The 19443-nt window shown below is 53.7% G+C and overlaps 1 protein-coding gene across 3 annotated transcripts in view; it reads right to left on the bottom strand.

Annotated features, from left to right (window-relative positions):
* Positions 1-2652: 2652 nt before the first annotated feature.
* The window catches only part of DZIP1L (DAZ interacting zinc finger protein 1 like), a 48792-nt gene continuing 32001 nt past the window's right edge, over positions 2653-19443 (bottom strand). For 2 of the 3 annotated variants that reach the window (XM_081236109.1, XM_081236107.1), the window contains 9 exons: positions 19214-19354; positions 16890-16920; positions 15702-15755; positions 12529-12662; positions 10204-10399; positions 6929-7145; positions 6340-6512; positions 5133-5272; positions 2653-3550 (listed from right to left, as the gene is read on the bottom strand). In XM_081236109.1, coding sequence (XP_081092235.1) covers positions 3389-3550; positions 5133-5272; positions 6340-6512; positions 6929-7145; positions 10204-10399; positions 12529-12662; positions 15702-15755; positions 16890-16920; positions 19214-19354 — 1248 coding nt within the window. In that variant the 3' untranslated portion in view covers positions 2653-3388. The remainder of the gene's footprint in view (positions 3551-5132; positions 5273-6339; positions 6513-6928; positions 7146-10203; positions 10400-12528; positions 12663-15701; positions 15756-16889; positions 16921-19213; positions 19355-19443) is intronic. The other variant, XM_081236108.1, reaches the window with a different exon arrangement.

Genomic DNA, 19443 nt, shown 5'->3' with positions numbered 1-19443 from the left:
TTTTTAAATAATTTACTATGTTACATATTGTGATGGTTAATTTTATGTCAGGGTCAACTTGACTAGGCTAAGGGATGCCCAGATAGCTGGAAAAACTTTATTTTTGGGTGTGTCTCTCAGGGTGCTTCCGGAAGAGATTAGCATTTGAATCAGTATACTGAGCAAAGAAAATCCACCCTCACCAGCCTGGCTGGGCATCATCCAATCCATCGAGAGCCCAAATAGAATGAAAAGGCAGAGGAAGGATAAAGCACGACTTAGCTCTGTCTTCTTGAGCTGGGACGTCTATCTTCTCCTGCCCTTGAGACTTGTAACTCCTGGTTCTCAGGCCTTCACACTCCAGGACTGAGAAGCTTTCCTGGTTCTCCAGCCTGCAGACACCAGATCATGGGACTTCTCGGCCTCTATAACTGCATGAAGCAATTCCTGTAATAAATTTCCTCTTCATATATCTATATCTGAACCTATATCTATATCCTATTGCTTCTGTTTCTCTGGAGAACCCTGACTAATACACATATGTTCCAAAGTTCTTATAAATCTTGCCCCCCCAAAATTTTAATGTATTTGAAAGTAGGGAGGGGTAAATAGCATAGAAATGCAAAACTAATATGTGAGTCTCCAGAGTAGATAGAGAAACACATTTGGGGACATAGAACTTAATAATGTACATTCAGGAACAGAGTCATTCTGTACAGGTGATTATCACTAGCATGTGTAAGCACATGCAGAATACATGGGTACTCACATCTGTTTCACTTGGGCCCCCCTGAAAGCAGAACCTGAGGCAAGGACTTGGGTACAGGTTTTATTTATTTCAGAGGTGCTCCCAAAAAGCGGAAGCGAGAGGGTGAGAAAAATGAAACCAGAGGGAGAAAAGCCAATAAAGGGTGTGTTAATAAATTGTAACTGTTGGGCTTCCCTGGTGGCGCAGTGGTTGAGAGTCCGCCTGCCGAATCAGGGGACACGGGTTCGTGACCCGGTCCGGGAAGATCCCACATGCCGCAGAGCAGCTGGGCCTGTGAGCCATGGCCGCTGAGCCTGCGCGTCCGGAGCCTGTGCTCCGCAACGGGAGAGGCCACAACAGTGAGAGGCCCGCGTACCGCAAAAAAAAAAAAAAAAAAAAAAAAAATTGTAACTGCTGCGGGAGACTGGGATTCACTCCCCCTGGGGACTTTGAGAAACTGCAGAATTAACCTCAGAACTGTCCCACCAAAGCATGGGAAGGCTGGAGCAATTACTCACCAACTCCCACTCCACCTTGGGTGTGGGCTGCCCTGGTAGAGACAGCTCTCCAGCATTTGCAGGCTGTACCTGCATGTAGCCTGTGCAACCTCCCACCAGAGACAACCCTGAGGCCGAAAAGCAGAGGTCCCAGAGCGCACTGTGACGTGGGGACCGGCAACGGTAGTGCACTCAGAGCTACGGGAAACCAGCATGTGGCAAGGGACCCCACAAGCACCTTTTTACACCTTCCTTGCCCAAAGCCTGTGAATAAGAAAGCATAACTTTGTCGGCAGAACTCTGAGAGAGGGATGAACTGCCCCCACCACTCCCCACTCACGGTCCCTTCCCCTCCTCACTTGCCACTGAGATCCTGGTTGCACACCTTTTCAACTGTTCAAAGGTATGAGATCCACAAAGGGAACTCATTCCCCAGGAGCTAAGGGGTGGGCTGACCCGAGGCCCACGTAAGGCCCTTCATAAGCTAGGCTCTGGCCTCACTGAACAGGCTGGCACCATGGTACCCCCAAGCCTCCTTTGCCCCAGATCCCCTTTGCCCTCTGCAGTGCCTTTCCTCCTCACTTCCCCGGGTTCCTCCTGCTAGAACTTCAGGGCTTAGCCCAGGTATCAGGGCCTCTTCATAAGCTAGGCTCTGGCCTCACTGAACAGGCTGGCACCATGGTACCCCCAAGCCTCCTTTGCCCCAGATCCCCTTTGCCCTCTGCAGTGCCTTTCCTCCTCACTTCCCCGGGTTCCTCCTGCTAGAACTTCAGGGCTTAGCCCAGGTATCAGGACCACCCAGAGGTCAAAAGAAGCCTGGATGGAGGGCTGGGGGTGGGGACAGACCCAGGGTCGTGGGGAGAGATAGGTGAGGCAAGACTGGCCACGAGCTGAGCTGATAACGGCTGGAGTTGGGTGTTGGGAATGTGGGTTCATCACGCTATTCCCTCTACTCGTGAGGCCTGGAGGTGCACGGCTGGATCTCCCTTTAGGGAAAACAATGGCTGTTCAACTAGGTCTCACTCACTTGGGCACCCCAGCCAATGGCCAAGCTGGCTGGGGGCACGAGGTCCTGGCCATTCCTGCCCAGTGGGGACTCCTGGTGGGCAGTGCCTGCTCCGGAGCTCCCACAGGGTTGGTGGAGATGTCAGCCGCAAGGCGGTCTGGGGCTCCCCCTCCCCACTCCTGCTTCCCCCTCTCCCTTCTCCCACAGGGGTCAGACCTGCATTGCACGTGAGCGCTTTCCCTGCCCGATCCGGCTTCCTCCGCCGGTGTGACTCCCCAGCAAACCAACTGCAATCCTATCTCCATTTTGGCAACCGCACCCCAAAGGTCGTAAACTGACACAGTTGGGGTACAGATGGCTCCAGCCCCTGCTAAAGCGCCAAAAATAGGAAGAAATACCAGAGACTGAGAAACATTGTGCTGTATTTAAAGGTTTACATATAATAAATTAATGCTTTTCAAATTAAAAAAAAATACAGTAGTTATATACGTAACCCAATTTTAGAAATAATATCAAAATTTTAATTTGTGGTTCTTTGGGGATATGAGGCCCTCCTTCCCTCCCACCCACGAGCAGGCTCTGCCAGACAGCAGCTCTGGGAAGCTCTCCAAGGTCACCCCGGGCTGCACTGTCTGCACTCCCATAGCATCCTAATCTCTGTCAACAGATTATGACCCTGTACTTTTCACCCCCCATCTCTGCCTCTACCCCAACTCAGCAGTGAGAGGCTGGAGGACCTCAGTAAATGGCTTTGGGTCAATCAGTGAATGACTGACTCAGGCCTAAGTCCCCAAAAGGACCCCATAAAAGACCCATCTCTACAGTGTTTCTGCAGGTTTACAAAACGCTCCGGACTAGAGACCAGGTGTTTCCTTTCAGTCTGGAGTGAACGTGGAGGTGGAGGAAGGATGCTGCTCTGAGGTCCCGTTACAACCCTTTCTCAAGCCCTGGGACCCAGGGGCGCTGCCAGGGCCCCTCACAGGGGGAGGAAGAGATCATATCCATCTTCTGTTTTGCTTCCCTCCAGGGGAGAAGACCTCTCGGTTACTGGTGAAGACAAGAGGCCCAGCAGCCCCATCTGTGGGGGTGGACCGTGAGCCAGCCCCACCCAGCTGGGCGACAAGGCTGCGCCTCTGGCTGCCAGGCTCTGGGGCAGGATCACCAGCCAGGGACCCGGGGCTGACCAGGGCTCCAGGAGCTGGCACCGATCCTCTCTGGGAGCTTCGAGCGAGACATGGGCTTTGGTTTCTCTCTCTGGTTCAGGTCCTGGGGGAGATCTTCCAGGGAAGAGATCTCCAAGTCACTCTCATCTTCAGAAAGCTGCAGGGAGAGGAGGGGGAGAAGAAGATGCATCTGACAAGGGAGGATGGACGTGCAGGACGGACATGGGGACAAAATGCGGATTTGGAAGAAAGCAGGAGGGGGATGCTTCTCCTCCTGCCTTCTCACTTCCCTGAGGACCTGCTTCAGAGACCTGGGGTCACAGCAATGCAAACACCCCTGAGATTCCACTGGCCACACCAAGGCAAGCTCCTTGGAGAGGCCGGTAGCAGAGCAGGTTGCTCTTGTTGTAATTTAAACTTTGTCCAGATTTTTTAACTGCCCACAGTGATGGATCTGGAAGCCTAGAGCCTCAACTGCTCCAAATTCCTGAGTTGATGCACCAGGGGCTAACACGCCCACCCCACCTGCCCCAGACTTCTTGTCTAGGGGCTGGGAAACACTCTGACCACAGGAGCATGAGGGCAACTCGAAGTGCCAGGAATCTTTCGGCCTGGAAAGGGTCTGGGCTGGGGCCAACTGAGGAGCCCAGAGTGGACCAAGGTCCCAGGCTGTCCTGGAACCAGAGCCACGGTCACCCCCCCAGAGCTCTCAGTGCCCAGGCCATCTGCCTGGAACGTAAGGCCAACCAATCAGAAACCAGCAGGGCCCGGGCAGCAAGCAGGCTCTGAGCAGTGCCTCAAACTGCTTAGGGCTGTGGGTGTTCTTTCACAACATGGGAAAAGGGATGAATACTTTTTAAATCCTTTAGACTCGTTACTCGCAAACACACATGGGCTGCATAATAAACCAAGCGTATTATGTAGTACAAGGTAGGTATTTGGGGTTGGGGGAGTATGCTAGGGAGAACCAAAAAGGGATGGCCCACTCTTTCTGAATTTTAGGGCAATAGCATCCCAGGGTGCATCTTCTTGATTGAGAAAGGAGTGTAAAGTACAAGAGCTCGAAATGTTTCTGCCTAAGACAGCAACAGGAATATGGAAGTTGTTCCCTGATGGGGGGCGGGCAGCAAAGAGGACATCCTGACGGGAATGGTCTGGGAGGCTGGGCATCTGAGTTCTAAATCTGATGGCAGCTGGAGCCTGAGAGAGGCAAGGCCATCAAGACATTCTTAGTGATGAGGCATGGCCTTGAATATTTAGTCTAAATATCCCCATTGTGTGTTGTGGCCTACTCTGATGTGCTGTGTGATGCTACTCCAACACCCCACCCTGTGAAGCAATCTGCTCTGCACACACGCCTTGCGCTGGGGTCCTCGGGGCCTGAAGGAAGCGGGAGGGGTTGGCTGTGAGATGAGGTGGAGCCGGAAGAGAGCAGCTACTGCAGGAAGCCAGACACAGAGCTGGGTCCAGGCTCCATCAGAGGCAGGAAGTGGGAGCGTGAGTGGCCCGGAGACACAACCCACTGAGCGGTTGTTCGTATAATGAAACAACAAGCATTGGAAAGTGGCCATCCCTCTACCTGTGCAAGGGCAGAGGGGACAGTGAGGTCACCCGCAGTGTCACACCAGGGCCCAGGGTGATGCTCGCTGGACCCTCCCTCAGCCCCCACCCCAGGCCCCCAAACTCAGAGCTGGCTCTGTAGGGAATTGCAGGGTAGCCTCCAAGGTCCTACAGCCTACCTGGGGCTTCCCTCCTGGCACAGCAGCCCTCTGTGGCCCGGCATTGGGCTTGGAGAACAGACTGACCTCTCCAGCAGGCTTCTTGGCCGAAGCCTCCAGCTGCTTCTCATGACGTCTGACCATCGACCGCACCAGTGTACCTGGAAGGCAACCAGAGGGAAAAGCCCGGAGTCTGAATGCATCATCCTTATGGGTCACATCCAGGCTCTGGTGTGGATAAAGGGAGCGTGGAAAAGGGTCAAGAGGAAGAAGGAGGGGCAAAAACAGTAAAAGAGGGGCAAAGAGAGAGAGGCCCAGGCCGGCGTGTGCTTGGAACATCCTGTAAGTGTGCTGTGCACTTAAGGACACGGCTGGGCACACAGGCTTAGGAAGCTGCTCTTCCCTCTCAACGGGAGGCCGGGAGGAATCCCTGCTCAGTTGGTACATGAACTGCAAGACTAACGTTCAGTTCCTCCTCCAACACCTTCGCAGAGAAACGAAGAAATGTCATCAATATAAATTCCACAGGAGGGCTGCGGGCCAGACACGCTTTCTGTGGACTCCACGCAAGAAGGAGGCTAAGCAGTGACTACGTGATCAATGGACTCTGGTGACGTGGGAGAGCAAGGTGGATGTCCAGACCTCAGGACTGGCCAAGAAGCAGGGAGCTAGCCACGGACTTGCGGGATTCAAACAGCTGGGGCCTGAACAAAGGTCCGGAGCTAGGACAGCCCTCGGCTCATTGATTCATTCAAAAACTGATGGTTAAGGGCCTAATGTGTATCTCGCCCCTCATTACCCATCTTGTCCGGAAACCTCATTTTACAACAAAGGAACCGAAACCCTTCACACAAGCACATGTAGGGAGCAAGTGACAGAGGCTGAAGCGTGTCCGAGGACTCCAGATTCTCGGTTCCTAGATGTTTACACCCTATCATCTCGCCTGGCAGGTGGTGAGTACTTCTCCAGAGATCTGGTTCTGGTGGTCGAAGGATTGGCAGGCTTGGAACACACTGTGGACAAGATGAAGTAGTGCAGAATCCATGGACACTGTGGACCTGGCAGATAGAGCTGGGCTTACACCCCAGCGCTTCCACCTACTGACTTTGGAAAGACAAAAGTTCCATATCCTTTCCTCTTTGGCTAGAAAATGCAACTGAAGCCAGAAGCTACAAGCCTCTTAACATTTTTATAAGAAAACCTTCCTCTCCTGAGGAAGCCAGCCCACCTGAGCTCTTGCCAGGCATCTGGGCGCTCCCCTCTGAGGTCTCGGTGTCAGACCAGGCCCAGTCATCCTGCGGCCGGGGCCCCATCCTTGAAGGAACTCTCAGGGTCTGGAGGGACGCATGAGAGCCGGCATCTGCCTCCGAGTCCTCTTCAGAACTGAACGGGGACGTACTGCTGAGGAAAAGAAGAAACGGGCGACGTGTGGGCCGGAAGGAAGACGTTCAACGCCACACTTCACCACTTGCAAGGTTGTTTGCTTTGCCCAGAGCCAGCCCCGCTCCCTCCCTGGGCCCAGACGCCAGCCAGGAGTCATCTGGAGAGTGGCAGCCACACCAGCTCCTCCGTGAGCAGATGAAGACCCAGCCCCTCCAGCGTGGCAACCGAGGCTTGCGGACAGGGGAGGGTAGGTGTGTCCTGGCTGGGAGCAAAGGACCCCGGTCTCCTCATGGGAGCTGGGGCTGGACCGCACCTGAGGCCCTTCCTGTTCGCTTCTGCCTCCGCCCCTCCCCTGTCTGCAGAAGCCTGTGGGGGGCCCAGGACAGGGCGGGAGCCACACCACAGACCTGGGGAGAGCACAGAGCCCGGCTCACCTCAGCCCGGGCCCCAGGGAAGGCGGGGTGCTGGAGGGTCCAGGCGCTCTGGAGCCAGGAGTAGGGGTGGGCCCCTGAGCCAGGCCCGGGCCGTGGCTGCCACGGCTCTGAAGAGGTGACACGGGGGACTCTGCCGGCTTGGATGACTGTGCCACGTGCAGGGTCCTGGCCTTTGGCTGGGCGTCTTTGGTGACCGGTGTGCTCTGCTGGCTTTTGACTAGAAACACAGGTAAGAGTGAGTTTCAGAGCATACCCATCTGGGCCCTCGAGCCCGAGAGGATGCAGAAAGAGGCTCCACACACGGGAAATGGGCAAGTCACTCCGTGCAGAGTCCCGTAATAATCAGAGCGGATTTAATAACTTCCCCCACCCCAAGTGTCCTGCTGCTGGCCAGACCTGGGGCCGGGACCCACGGTTTCATCAGAGACCAAGAGAGCAGCTGGTGTTCCAGGGTCATGGCATCGTGTCGGGAGACCCGCGGGAGGCAGCAGGTGTGAAGAGGGTCCAACGTGTCTGCAGCTCCCCCGACACAATCCTAGAAGCTGGCCTCGCCAAGGCCACCTACTCCCCTCCCTACCCAACCCAAGCGGCTGCCGCTGGAGTGCAGGCAGCCCTGCAGGAAGGCTCTGCTGCCGCCAGAGGGCGCTGGTGGACCACCTGGGCCATCGAGATCCACACACCCGCCTCCCAGAACTCAGCTGTGCAGGAGTGCTTAAGGCAGGCAATTCGATACAGCCCCTCCAGTTCTCGAATCACAAGGGGCGGGCAGTAACGCAGGATTGGCAGTTTTTTTATGGGAAGAGAAGGGGAGAGAAAGTGCATCACAGGGAGTCCGAGTAAGTACTGTTTCATCAAACTCTTACACGTGTGGACTGAGCCACAGCATAAAATGCATTTCTTACTGTAGTTCGAAGTTTGAAAAGACGGTTCAAAATGCACAGCTCTCGGAGAATGCATTTACACAGAAGTGGGGTTTCTAGGAAAGAGTAAACTGAAAGGAGAGTGAACGTGCTGAGGGAAAATAACAACAGCTACCGTTACTATGCACAGACCAAGCTAAGCACTTTACATCCAACATCCATTTAGCCCCAGACAGGCTTCCAGGGATTCAGGAACACTTGCTCAAGACCCACGATTCTGTGGAAGTCAGCGGCAGATGCAAACCCAGGTGGTCAGTCGCCCCAAATCTAGGGCTCTTGCCTCTGCCTTGGCTGCACCCCGCGGCTTTGCCCCAAAACAAAAGAGCCATGCTCTGGGGCTTCCCTGGTGGTGCAGTGGTTGAGAATCTGCCTGCTAATGCAGGGGACACGGGTTCGAGCCCTGGCCTGGGAAGATCCCACATGCCGCGGAGCAACTAGGCCCGTGAGCCACAACTACTGAGCCTGCACGTCCGGAGCCTGTGCTCCACAACAAGAGAGGCCACGATAGTGAGAGGCCCACGCACCGCGATGAGGAGTGGCCCCCACTTGCCGCAACTAGAGAAAGCCCTCGCACAGAAACGAAGACCCAACACAGCAAAAATAAATTAATGAATTAATAAACTCCTACCCCTAACATCTAAAAACCAAAATGATTAAAAAAAAAAAAAAAAGAGGCATCCTCTGAGCAGAGACGGGAGGTGAGCTTTCGTACAGCACTCATGGGGCCTAGAAAGAGAACACGTGGGGGCAGAGCTGGAAGGAGGCCTACGAAATGCCGAGAGAACAGTGTTCATCTCACAGGTCAGTGACGGGCCCTGGAGAAGGCAGGACCCGAGGCCAGGGAAGCGGAGACAGAAGGCGGGGGCCAGGGGAGGTTCCCACTCCAGGCTCGGGGACCCAGCAGGGGAGCACCTTGAAGAGCAAGAAAACTTTCTCCTCTTTTGGAAACCGGGACTCAGAGGGGCTTCCATTCACCCTCCCTCGGGGCCCGTCCCCGCTCCTCCGAGCTGCCCCAGCCGGTGCCTGGCCCTGGCACATCACCTAGTGCTGGCTGGTTTCCAGCTGAGGGAGCAGGCCGCGGCCCAGGTCAACCTCAGTAAACACTGCACTCAATTAAACAAATTAGGAGTGAGTGAGCACTGGAGGCAGAGGGTTCTGTGAAAGGCAGGTGAGCAACCAGGACAAATACCCTTCGCTCTGAGATTTCTGTACAAGACTAAAAACTATCCTTTCCTTAGAGCTTTTAAGGCCCGAAGTTTAAACCAAATACGACAGAGTTACCCAGATCATCGACACAATTTTCACCATATTCTCAAAGCAACGGTCCTGTTCTCTATTTAACATTTTTATAGAAAATGACACCACTTTTAAACATAAAGTACCCACTTCATACTTATGCAAGTAATAGTTTCCATGAGCTCTCAGGACTGCTACGTTAGTAATATTTTTCCAATGTACATGAAGAAAAATAAAGATTAAATCTTGAAATTACTGATTCACGTACCAACTAAAATCAACCCTCACAACCCCCAGAGATGTGTGGACCACACTCTGGAAACTTCCTTTGCATACAGAGCTCAGGTTGGGGCCTGCCTGGACACAAGGAGACAGCAGAAGTGACGTTCCTCTGGCTGCACACGTCCATGGCCGAAAGGAGCTGGGCATCACCCGGCCTGTGGATCTGAATCTAGAGATGGGGGCTCCTGAGCCAAAGAACACAGTTCCCTTGCTCCCCGCGTGCCCTGAGAACAGAGCGCGGAGGGTCCTCGCCCACATCCTTCAGTCCTCCACAAGACCCACAGGGCTTTTCCTTATCACAAATTCCAGGGACAAAGCAGCGGCTGGACCCGGCCCAGGAGACATCTAAGTTCTGAGGACTTGTCCGCCTGCCAAACTGGCCCAACCGCTGCCCCAGAGCCGAGTATTCATTTGACGGATCCTTGCCTCCACTCGCAGCCTCTGTGCCGACAGGCCTGGTTTACAGAGCCACAAACAGAATGGGCTGCTCTCTGTTGCGGCAAAGCTCAACCTGTGGTCCAAGCAAGTAAAACAGTGCAGAGCTAAGCTGCTGAAGGGGGCGGCGCGTCGGAGCAGGGCCAGCTCAGGGCTGAGCACAGCTCTGGTCCTGGCTCTCCTCTGCTTCCCTGAGGGACGCTGGTGCCCACCCCACCCCATCCACAGATTCTGTTTTTCCAGCAGAAGACTTTTGGACTCAGCCACCTGGGAGGACCCTGTCGTCTGGCCCTTCAGAGCAAAGCCCTGGGTGTGGACGGGGGGATTACGCACCCCCTTCTACGCAAACAAGCCTGCACCCTCGCAGCTCACAGCCCCGGGCGAGCCCACTCGCCAGCTCACCTGGAGCCTCGCCGTCTGGCTGGGACACCGGGTCCCTGTTCCACTGGCTCTCCTCCTTCACTCTGCTGCTGGCTTCCTTGATGAGCTTCTCCCTCAGACTCAGGAATTCAGAAAACCTCCCGGCCTTCTGCTCCCGCTGGGCTCGCAGGAGGGACTCCAGGTGTCGGAGGGTGCGAGCAGGGATTCCCTTTGCATCCTGGAAGACCACAGAGGTTCCCTCTGGAGAGGGGCTACCCTTCTCCTGCCCTAAGCCTCTCAAAGCTGCTGCTGGCCTGGGAGTCACTGGGATCAGTGCCGGTGCTTCTGAGAGAGGAGCTGAGCATTAGAGCAGGGCGAGCAGGCTACTGAAAGCAAGGTGGGCTAGGACCTGGGGGCCCCAGCAAAGCACACACAGCAGGATGGTGCAAAGGGGCTACGCACCAGTCCAAGGACATCAAGCATACAGGCTTAGGTGGGACATGCGTCTCCCCCACCCGACAGAATCCTACAGTGGGGAGACCATGGCTTGCTCCTTTTTGTACCCCAGGCACTATCGTTATGCTGGACACATTGCCCTCCATGGCTAACAAGATTTGAAAACATCAACTGCAAAAATACAAAGCCAAGGGCTTCCCTGGTGGCGCAGTGGTTGAGAGTCCGCCTGCCGATGCAGGGGGCGCGGGTTCGTGCCCCGGTCCGGGAAGATCCCACATTGCCGTGGAGCGGCTGGGCCCGTGAGCCATGGCCGCTGAGCCTGCGCGTCCAGAGCCTGTGCTCCGCAACGGGAGAGGCCACGACAGTGAGAGGCCCGCGTACCGCGAAAAAAAAAAAAAAAAAGCCAGGCACCCTTCCAAAACCTACTGGAACTTGCTTGGGCTTTTGACATCCACCTAGAGCCCATGAGAAATCATTTAAGGTTAGAAAGAAATGGTTTAATTAAGTCTGAACGTAAGGCCAGAGTTAGATTGAGCAGTAGTTGAAAACAGTCAGTGATTAGGGGCATCCTTACTAAATTAAACCTAGGTGTCTATTTTTTTTCTTATTTTACTCTATACACATAGTATTCTCAACGATATGATGCTCAGCTGCTTTGATAACAAGGTGTGTTTTTTAATAATAGATGTCACTGGGCTTTCCCGGCGGCACAGTGGTTGAGAATCCACCTGCCAATGCAGGGGACACGGGTTTGAGCCCTGCTCTGGGAAGGTCCCACGTGCTGCGGAGCAACTAATAAGCTCATGCACCGCAGCTACTGAGCCTGCACTCTAGAGCCCGTGAGCCACAACCGCTGAGCCCGCGAGCCACAACTAATGAGCCCACGTGCCACAACTACTGAATCCCGTGCGCCTAGAGCCCATGCTCCGCAACAAGAGAGGCCACCGCAGTGAGAAGCCTGTACACTACAGCTAGAGAAAGCCCGCGTACAGCAATGAAGACCCAATGCAGCCAAAAATAATGCCTTTCATGATAATATGCATACTCTGGTTGAACACGGGCATGTAGGGACAATGGTGTTCAAATGCTAATTTGTACCAGAGTGTTCAGAGCCTGCTCCACCCACAGCCACCTGCTGAGTGGGCATGGCCACGTGTGCCACCAATCATGGACACTTCACCCCAGGGGCCCCTCCAAAGGCCACACTGAGCCAATTAAATTCCCTCTGTCAGAAACAGAGACACAGTCCTTTGGGGCACATATAGTCCCTTTGTCCAGGAGAAGATGGAACATCTTGTTTGATAGTTCCACTGAGACTCTATCCAGTTGGAGAGGAGTAATCTGTCAAAGTAATATCCACATATTGTCCACCTTCACACCTGGACCTTCAGGCTAAGGCACATCCCCTTATTATTCATTCCTATAGCATCCGATACCTCTCTTGCAGAGTATTTCTCACAATGGTAAGTTATTAAATTTCTGGACAACCATTGTTTAATACCCGAGTTCCCTACCATTTGTAAACTCGATGAAAAAAATTGTCAGTTCTGTCTAATTCATCACTGTATTCTCAGCATCTAGTACACTACTTAGCACAAAGGTGCTCAATAAATATTTGTTGAATATGTGAACAATGACAATAAAATAGAGACGCAGAAGAAAGTAGCCAAGAGTGCAGAGCACGGAGAAGTCAGGACACAGGGTGACATCTCAGGAAGCCATTGGAGGAAACAGAAGAGACCACAGTGCCAGCTGTGCAGGTTTATATTCCTGGATACCAAAGGTGCCCCACTGGAACAAATAAGACGAATAAGCTTACAATGTAAAGAACAGTCGACCCTTTGTCAGTTTAAGAATGCCCTGTGTCTAAACGGTAGGTACCGGCCCTGCCACACAGGCCCTGGAACTCACTCGCTTTATCCCCAGGCTTTCCAGCTTCTCCTCCAGGGTGTCCTCCAGGACTGGCCTGAACTGCTTCAGCAAGGTGGGGCTTCGACTGAGAGGTACCAGCACCTTCTGCCGTCCACCGCGGGAGTCCTCCAGCTCTGCAGCACAAGACAACCACCAAGGTCAGCCTGGGTGCCCGAAACCTCTACTCCCAAAGCCACACCGCACTCAGCCAGGGATCCTGGTCCCCAGCCTGTGCACCCAGGGCCACCAGTCCCCCCTGAGTGTCCATCCCTGGGTCCTTCTCCTCCTGGGAACCACTGCTGCAGACCCCCTACCCACCTTCAGGATCCTCATCCCCTGCCGGTCTGGACCTCCAAGATCTGGCTCAGTCCTGTCCCAGGTTAACTGAGAGATTTCAGGCTTTTGACTCACACTTGAGTCCTGACAGCAGTTTGTTCCCTGGGCTCTGGTCTTCACGCCTCACGCCCCCGCCCCAGTTTTATTGAGATATAATTGACATACAGCACTGTATAAGTTTAAGTTTACAACATAATGATTTGGCTTACATGCATGATGTATGTATACATATACATATGGTGGACAGATAGCTCCCTGTTCCCCTTGGGTTTACTGCCTAAATCAGGCGTTCTCCCTCCAACTGTATACATCAGAATTGCCTGGGTTTAAAGTGCACATTCCCTGGCCCCATCCTCCAGAGAGTCTGATGCCATAGGTCTGGGGAAGGGCCCTAGAATCTGCATTTTAACTTGCCCAGATGATTCTGATGGAGGTGAGCCACAGATTGCACCTTGAGAAATACCGACCCAGCGGGTAACAAAATAGGCAATTACAATAAAATGTGATAACTGCTACAAAGGGGCCATCCCCGGTGAGTCAGGGAAGGCCTCCCAGAAGTGCTCTTCAGGTCCAATGCCGGGGGCCACTGTGGTTACTGATGGACCAGCCTTTTGATTCACTCAGTAGACGTTTACTGACAAGTAATACGGAGCTTGAACAGGCCAGTGCTGAGGACACTAAAGAAAACCCTCAAGGAGCTCACAGTCAAGGCGATGGCCTTAAGCCTGGCTGTCTATCTGAATCACCTGGGCTCCATCCCAAGCTAATTATATCAGAATCTCAGAGGGTGGGCCCCAGGCCTTAAGATCTATTTGTGAAACTCCCCAGACCTAACAACAGCCATGCCTGAGAACCAGCTGTCCTAGAGCAGTGGTTCTCAAAGTGTGAGCCACGGCATCGGCACCACCTGTCACTTATTAGAAACGCAGATTCTCAGATCCCAGTCCAACCTACTGAACCAAAAATTCTGGAGGTAGATCCCAGCAATCTGTGTTTTAACAAGCCCCCCACTGCCCCTCAGGGTTGACGCTCTTCCATAAAGTTTGCACAGGGCATGAGCCCCAATTTTGGCTGCATGTTGAAATCACCTGTGGAGCTTTAAGTACTGATGCCTGGGACGCCCCTCACCGCGTGTTGTGATTTAGGTAGTAGGGGACTGGCATGGTCCTCCAGAGAGCTACCAGCAGCCTGGGAGATTCTTAGTGGGCAGCCAGTTGCAGAGAGCCGCGGGCCCCGCGGCGGTCTTCAAACTAGAGCAAGCCCCAGAATGCCCTGGAGGGCGGGTGCAGACAGAGATGGCTGGGCCCTGCCCCAGAAGTTCTGATTCAGTCTGTGTGGCATGGCGCCGAGAATCTGAAAATCTTGCATTTCTAATACGTTCCCAAGGGATGCTGCTCTGCTGGTCTGGGACTAGGAGAAGTAGCCAAGCAAGTGAAGAGGCACAGCACAGCCTGACAAAGGCCTGGGTCCTGCCTGCAACAGGATGGGGCATGGAGGGGGTGGGGCGAGGTCTCCCTAACTCGCCCTCCTCAGCCTCCCCCTCCTCGAACTCTATGCCCCCCTTGGAGGATTTGGTTCATCCCCACTGTGGACCTTGTGTTACTCAAGGTTACATGTAACTCTAACTTTTGCTACTCTATCCCAAGGTTAAACGCACTGGGTGGGGAGGGAGGTAGCGGAGGACTGATTAGGTACATTTAGGTTCATCCCTCCAGTGGAATACTGTGAAGTCCTGAAAAATTAATGCAGCAGCTCTACATAAAGGGATTGCAAGTGACTTCCCAGATACGTTGTTAAGCAATAACCACAGAAAAATAGGTAGACTGTGCTCCCGTTTAGGAAAAAGGAAAAGAATGCATACATCTATGGGCCTGTGTTTGCACCAAGTATCTCTGGAAAGATGTGTGACCGACCATTAACAATGGAATCTCTGGGCGGAGACTGGATGGCCCGGCAGGAGGGAGACCTACTTCTCACTGTGCAGCCTTTTGCTTTTATTTCCTTCTCCCTTCCTTCCTTCCTTCTTCTTTTTTTTTTTTTTTTTTTTTTTTTGGTCAATAGCATGGATTACCGTCTCAAAAGTAAACTATTACATTAAGAAACAAAACACCCCACGGTGAACTCTTTGGTGACACCGATAAAACCCTTTCCTGGGAGCGCCTGTCGGGTCATCGCTCTGGGATTGTCGCACCACAGCCTGGCTGGGCAGGCAGCCCTGGTCAGCAGGTTGGCTGTGAGCTCTCTGATCTTTCCTGGGAGCTCCTTCTTCCTGACCCTCTCAGGACAGTCTATTGTTTTCACTTTTCCTTTGCATTCCCTGGAAACATCTGGTCGAGAGCTCGGCAAACGGAGTAAATAAAAGCAGCAGGTACCCAGGGCTCTGCGGAGGGCGCCGAGGAGGATTCCTGCACATCAGGTAGGTCCTGTGTGATCCGTCTGCAGCATGCTCGCCATGCAGAATAAAGCCGCAAAGGTCATGTTAAGCCAATGCAGGGAGTTGGCTGCGTTGCATCCAACTGCTCTGGGTAGTACCAGGGAAGCGGTGGGGCAGGCACCAGGGACAGGCTATGCAGCAGACACTGCGCCAAATCCTGACTCCACCACCTGCTGGCTCTGAGACTCTGGGAAAGTCACTGACCCTCTCTGAGCCTGGGTGAACCAGCAGGCTGCACGTTAGTACCTGCGTGTAATGTGCCTGGCAAGCACAAAGGGCTTAAGAAATATTTATTTCATGTCCCTAGTTCCCTTGCCCCAGCCTCAGGTAGCCAGATCCAGTTAAGTAGGGACAAACTAAACAATGAAGAGGGCAGCCCCCAGGGAAGAAAATGGAGCCTCACCTTCCTCGGAAGAGTCCTTCTCTGTGTCCACAGCCTTCGGGCCCTTGCGGATCCCTGAGGAGAACAGGAGCAGTTAGTGTCTCCAATGCCTTGGACCCCATCCCCGCCTTAGAGGAAAGCACCGGACAGCCTGCGAGTGCTGGCCAGACACAGCAAGCCCTCGAGTCGGTTCTCTAGCAGAGAGAGGCAGGATGGAGCAGCGGTCACAACCATGGACCCTGGAGGCAGGAAGATCAGAGTCCACATTCCAGCTCTGCCCTCCAACTAGCTGCACACGACACGGTAAGTCCTTGCACTTCTCTAAGCCTCAGGCTCCTCATCCAGAAAGTGAGGACAATAATACCCGCCCCACGTTAAATCATGGGGACAATGGATTTGAAGTCCATGGCACACAGCTCCTATGAATGGCACACACCCCAGCCCCAGCCCCGGCACCCAGGAGATCAAGGCTATAGGAAGAGTGCCTCTCTGAACTGGTTGTGAGGCTGGGAAAGAAATGTGTATCCTCGAGGCAGGGGACGGGGGAGATGTGTGGGTCTGCAAGGAGAGGCAGAAAGGAAGCTACAGGCATAGGGCAGGGGAGGCGGGGTGGAGTAGGAGGGCCAGGTTTCAGAAGCAGGAGCGGTGCCCTGTAGGTTGCTGGCGCCCTTTAGACGCCAGCGCCTGTGTCCGTCGGACGCACACAAGCACGCACACCAGCACGCTGGAGTACCCAAGGGGAGGAGGGCGCACCCTCCAGACAGACCACATTCACACAGATTCGCAGAGATTTGGGGTCAACTCGCTACACGCTGGAAACAAGGTAAAGCTGGATGGAACTGAATCACAGGCACAGTGAATTGGAAAGAGCCTGTTCAGGAGCCCCGCCTGCCCCATCCGTCACTGCCCCCAAGATCCTCACTCCCCGCTCCCACCTCACGTCTCCACCGTCCTACAGAGAAGAGCAGGCCAGGCAAGAAACCCTGCCAGCTACATGGAACGCCTTCAGCACAAACCTGGGCTGGAGCCCTGTCTGTCCCAGAAACCGATGTCTTCTCACCCTCCCCCACCCAGCCAGAGAGGCTGACGCTACAGGTCCCTGAGCTGCTGCCAACAGCCTCGTCCTATACATTGACTGGTGGGGGACAAGAAGCAGGAGAGGTCAAGACGATAGCCACGATTGTTACAAGTCTCCCTGTACAGACTTACCCTCCACCTTCCTGAGAGACATGGTCTGGATCTGCAAAGATGTGGAACAGAGCAGGTTACAGCCAGCAGGGGGCGCTGCTGTGAGCGGCGGCTCTGCCTAGTTCTGTGAGGAAGGGACGGCCAGTGTTTCCATGCCAACCACTGGGACCGGGAGGGAGCTCAGCGTACGCTGCCCCAGCCCCTCAATGGCACCAAGGGTGACCAGCAGCAACCGAGATGGCACCATGCTCCACTGTCCCTTGGTGAGGAGACAATGCCCCTCTTCAGAGAGGGACTGTGGTTTGAAGGGCAGGAGCCCCACGCAAGCAGAGCGGGGCAGGCACACAGGCAGCACTGTCGGTTTAATGGGTGGAAATCAGCCAGGGCAAGGGACACTCCCCTCCTGCGATGTGGGCATCTGAGCTGAGTGTCCCGTGGGAGGCAGGAGGCATGATGCGGACAGTCACCGACTCTCTGCTCAACCCCTCTTTTTCCAGGAAGTGCTTCTTCTTCCTCCTTCCACATAGTTGCAGACAGGACAGCCCCTTGTGGCAACGAGACCCCCACACCACGGCCAGGTTTGGGCAGAGAATTCTGGACTGGTAACATGTGAATTCAAGAGCTCTTGACAGCCAACTGGTTTGAGTTTTGGTTGTCACTCTTTATTTGTTTGCTTGTTTGTTTTGCCATGTAGGGCAGACATGGAGTGGAAGCTGACCTTCAGAGTAAAAGAAAACATCGAAGCAGATACAGAGAGAGGAACAGAGACACACAGCAGAGGAAAACTCCTGACTACACTCATGTCTCTTGTTCCAGTTCATTCCTAGACTTGGCTGCACCCCTGCCTCGAGCTCTCTGAGACACCCTGTCTACCCTTATGACAAATCCCCTCTTCTGCTTAGGCTTGAGTTGTTTTTCATGACCTACTGATGAATGACTCATCCAACGTCCATTTCTAACTATTCCTCCTTTGCTTACCTCTATCCTAGAAAGTATAAAACTAATTTTCCCTTTCTAACCTTCCTTGCAACTATAGTTGCCCATATAACACAGCTTTGAACAGTAAAATATAAGTAGAAGTCTTGGGAAAGAGCCTTTTCATCAACTGCTTCCATTGGATATGACTGTGATGGCTGGGGCTATGGCAGCCATCTTGCAACTATGAGAGTCAAGCATGAGAACAAAAGTCAATATGCTAAAGATGGTAATTAAAAAAAAGAAAAAAAGAAAAAAAAACCAGAGTCTCGGTTTCCAGTGGCATAATCTTGCAGCTAAACCAAGGCCACCAACTGTCACCTCTTCTGGTGTTACAGTAAGAATAAACCCCCATTAACCTATTCTGCTATGTTTAGCCAGTGGATTCCTAACTGAAACATGTGCAAACAAGAGTTCTGGGTGACATAAGGAGGAAACCTCCAGACTGGACCTGAGGCGGCCACAGCTGTGAAGAGTTAAGTGTGTTGGGGGAGAAACAGTAAAAAGAAAAGCACCAGGGCCATGGGTTAATAAGATATGGTGACAGTGAAGTATAGCTGGGAGAACAGAAAGGCACAAAACGCAAGAGGTACAGGAACAGTGGATTAGACAGTGACAGTGGGTGCTCGGCCCAGGGAAGCTGTGTGGAGGATGGTATCAGACCCATGGCAAAGGACCTGAGGCCACAGGAGGGCCCAGCTGGGGACAGATACTCATCTCCACCGACCTGGGGCTCAGGAGGGGGAGCTGAGCCCAGGCTGGGCAGAGGGTGATCTGCATTAGATGAAGAGTCACAGGGGCCAGGTCTAGGAGAGGGTGCGTAGTGAGTGACACCTTTTCATCCCACTAGTTTACCTGACAACTTCATCAGAGGCGGTCAATGTATGAAAAAGGAATTAGTTAAGAAATGATGTCTGAGAACACAGTGAAAGGGGCACACGCTTTGCATTCCACCTGCCTGGCGAGGCTTGAATCTCACCCCCGTCATTTATAACGTGCCGTGTGTGGACTCGAGTGAGGCGCTTAGCTTCTCCTGCCTGTTTCATCATCTGTCAGATGAAGATGGGGAGAAGGTAATGTCTACCCTGCAGGGCAGCAGTGAGGCTTACACGGAGGAATAAGCAAAGTGTCAACCAGGTGTGGGCCCTCACACGGTCTCTGGTGGTACCGTGAACCCACTAACACAGGACAGCAGGCACGACTTCAGCATCCTCATCACTTTCTGCCCCTCAAATCTGAGGACTCTTCTCTCTCCTCAAAGAGTCTGACTCCTGAGGCTAGTGCCGATAGGTCCAGAAGAATCTAAGGAAATCCTCGCAGGGAAGAGGCCTAGGGCTCCAGGTCCTGGCTGGGAGGAGGGACACACCTACCATCTCCTCCTGGGAGGTGATGAGCCTGGTTTGTTCCTGGAGCTGGGCGCGGAGGGCGGTGATCTGGCGCTGGGCCTGGACAGCTGCTTTCCTCTGGTCCTGAGACAGGGAGGCCTGGAGCCTCTCGTTCTGCTCCTGCAGCTGGTGGCACAGGATGGTCGGTCAGTCACATGTCTGCAGGGACCTCTGAGTGCCCCGTGCCTGCAGGGCCTGCACCTGTAGGCAAACGC

The sequence above is a fragment of the Mesoplodon bidens genome (assembly GCF_964165515.1).
Source record: "Mesoplodon bidens genome assembly, chromosome: 5".
NCBI classification, from domain to species: domain Eukaryota; kingdom Metazoa; phylum Chordata; class Mammalia; order Artiodactyla; family Ziphiidae; genus Mesoplodon; species Mesoplodon bidens.
This window is presented reverse-complemented; position numbering and strand designations above follow the sequence as displayed.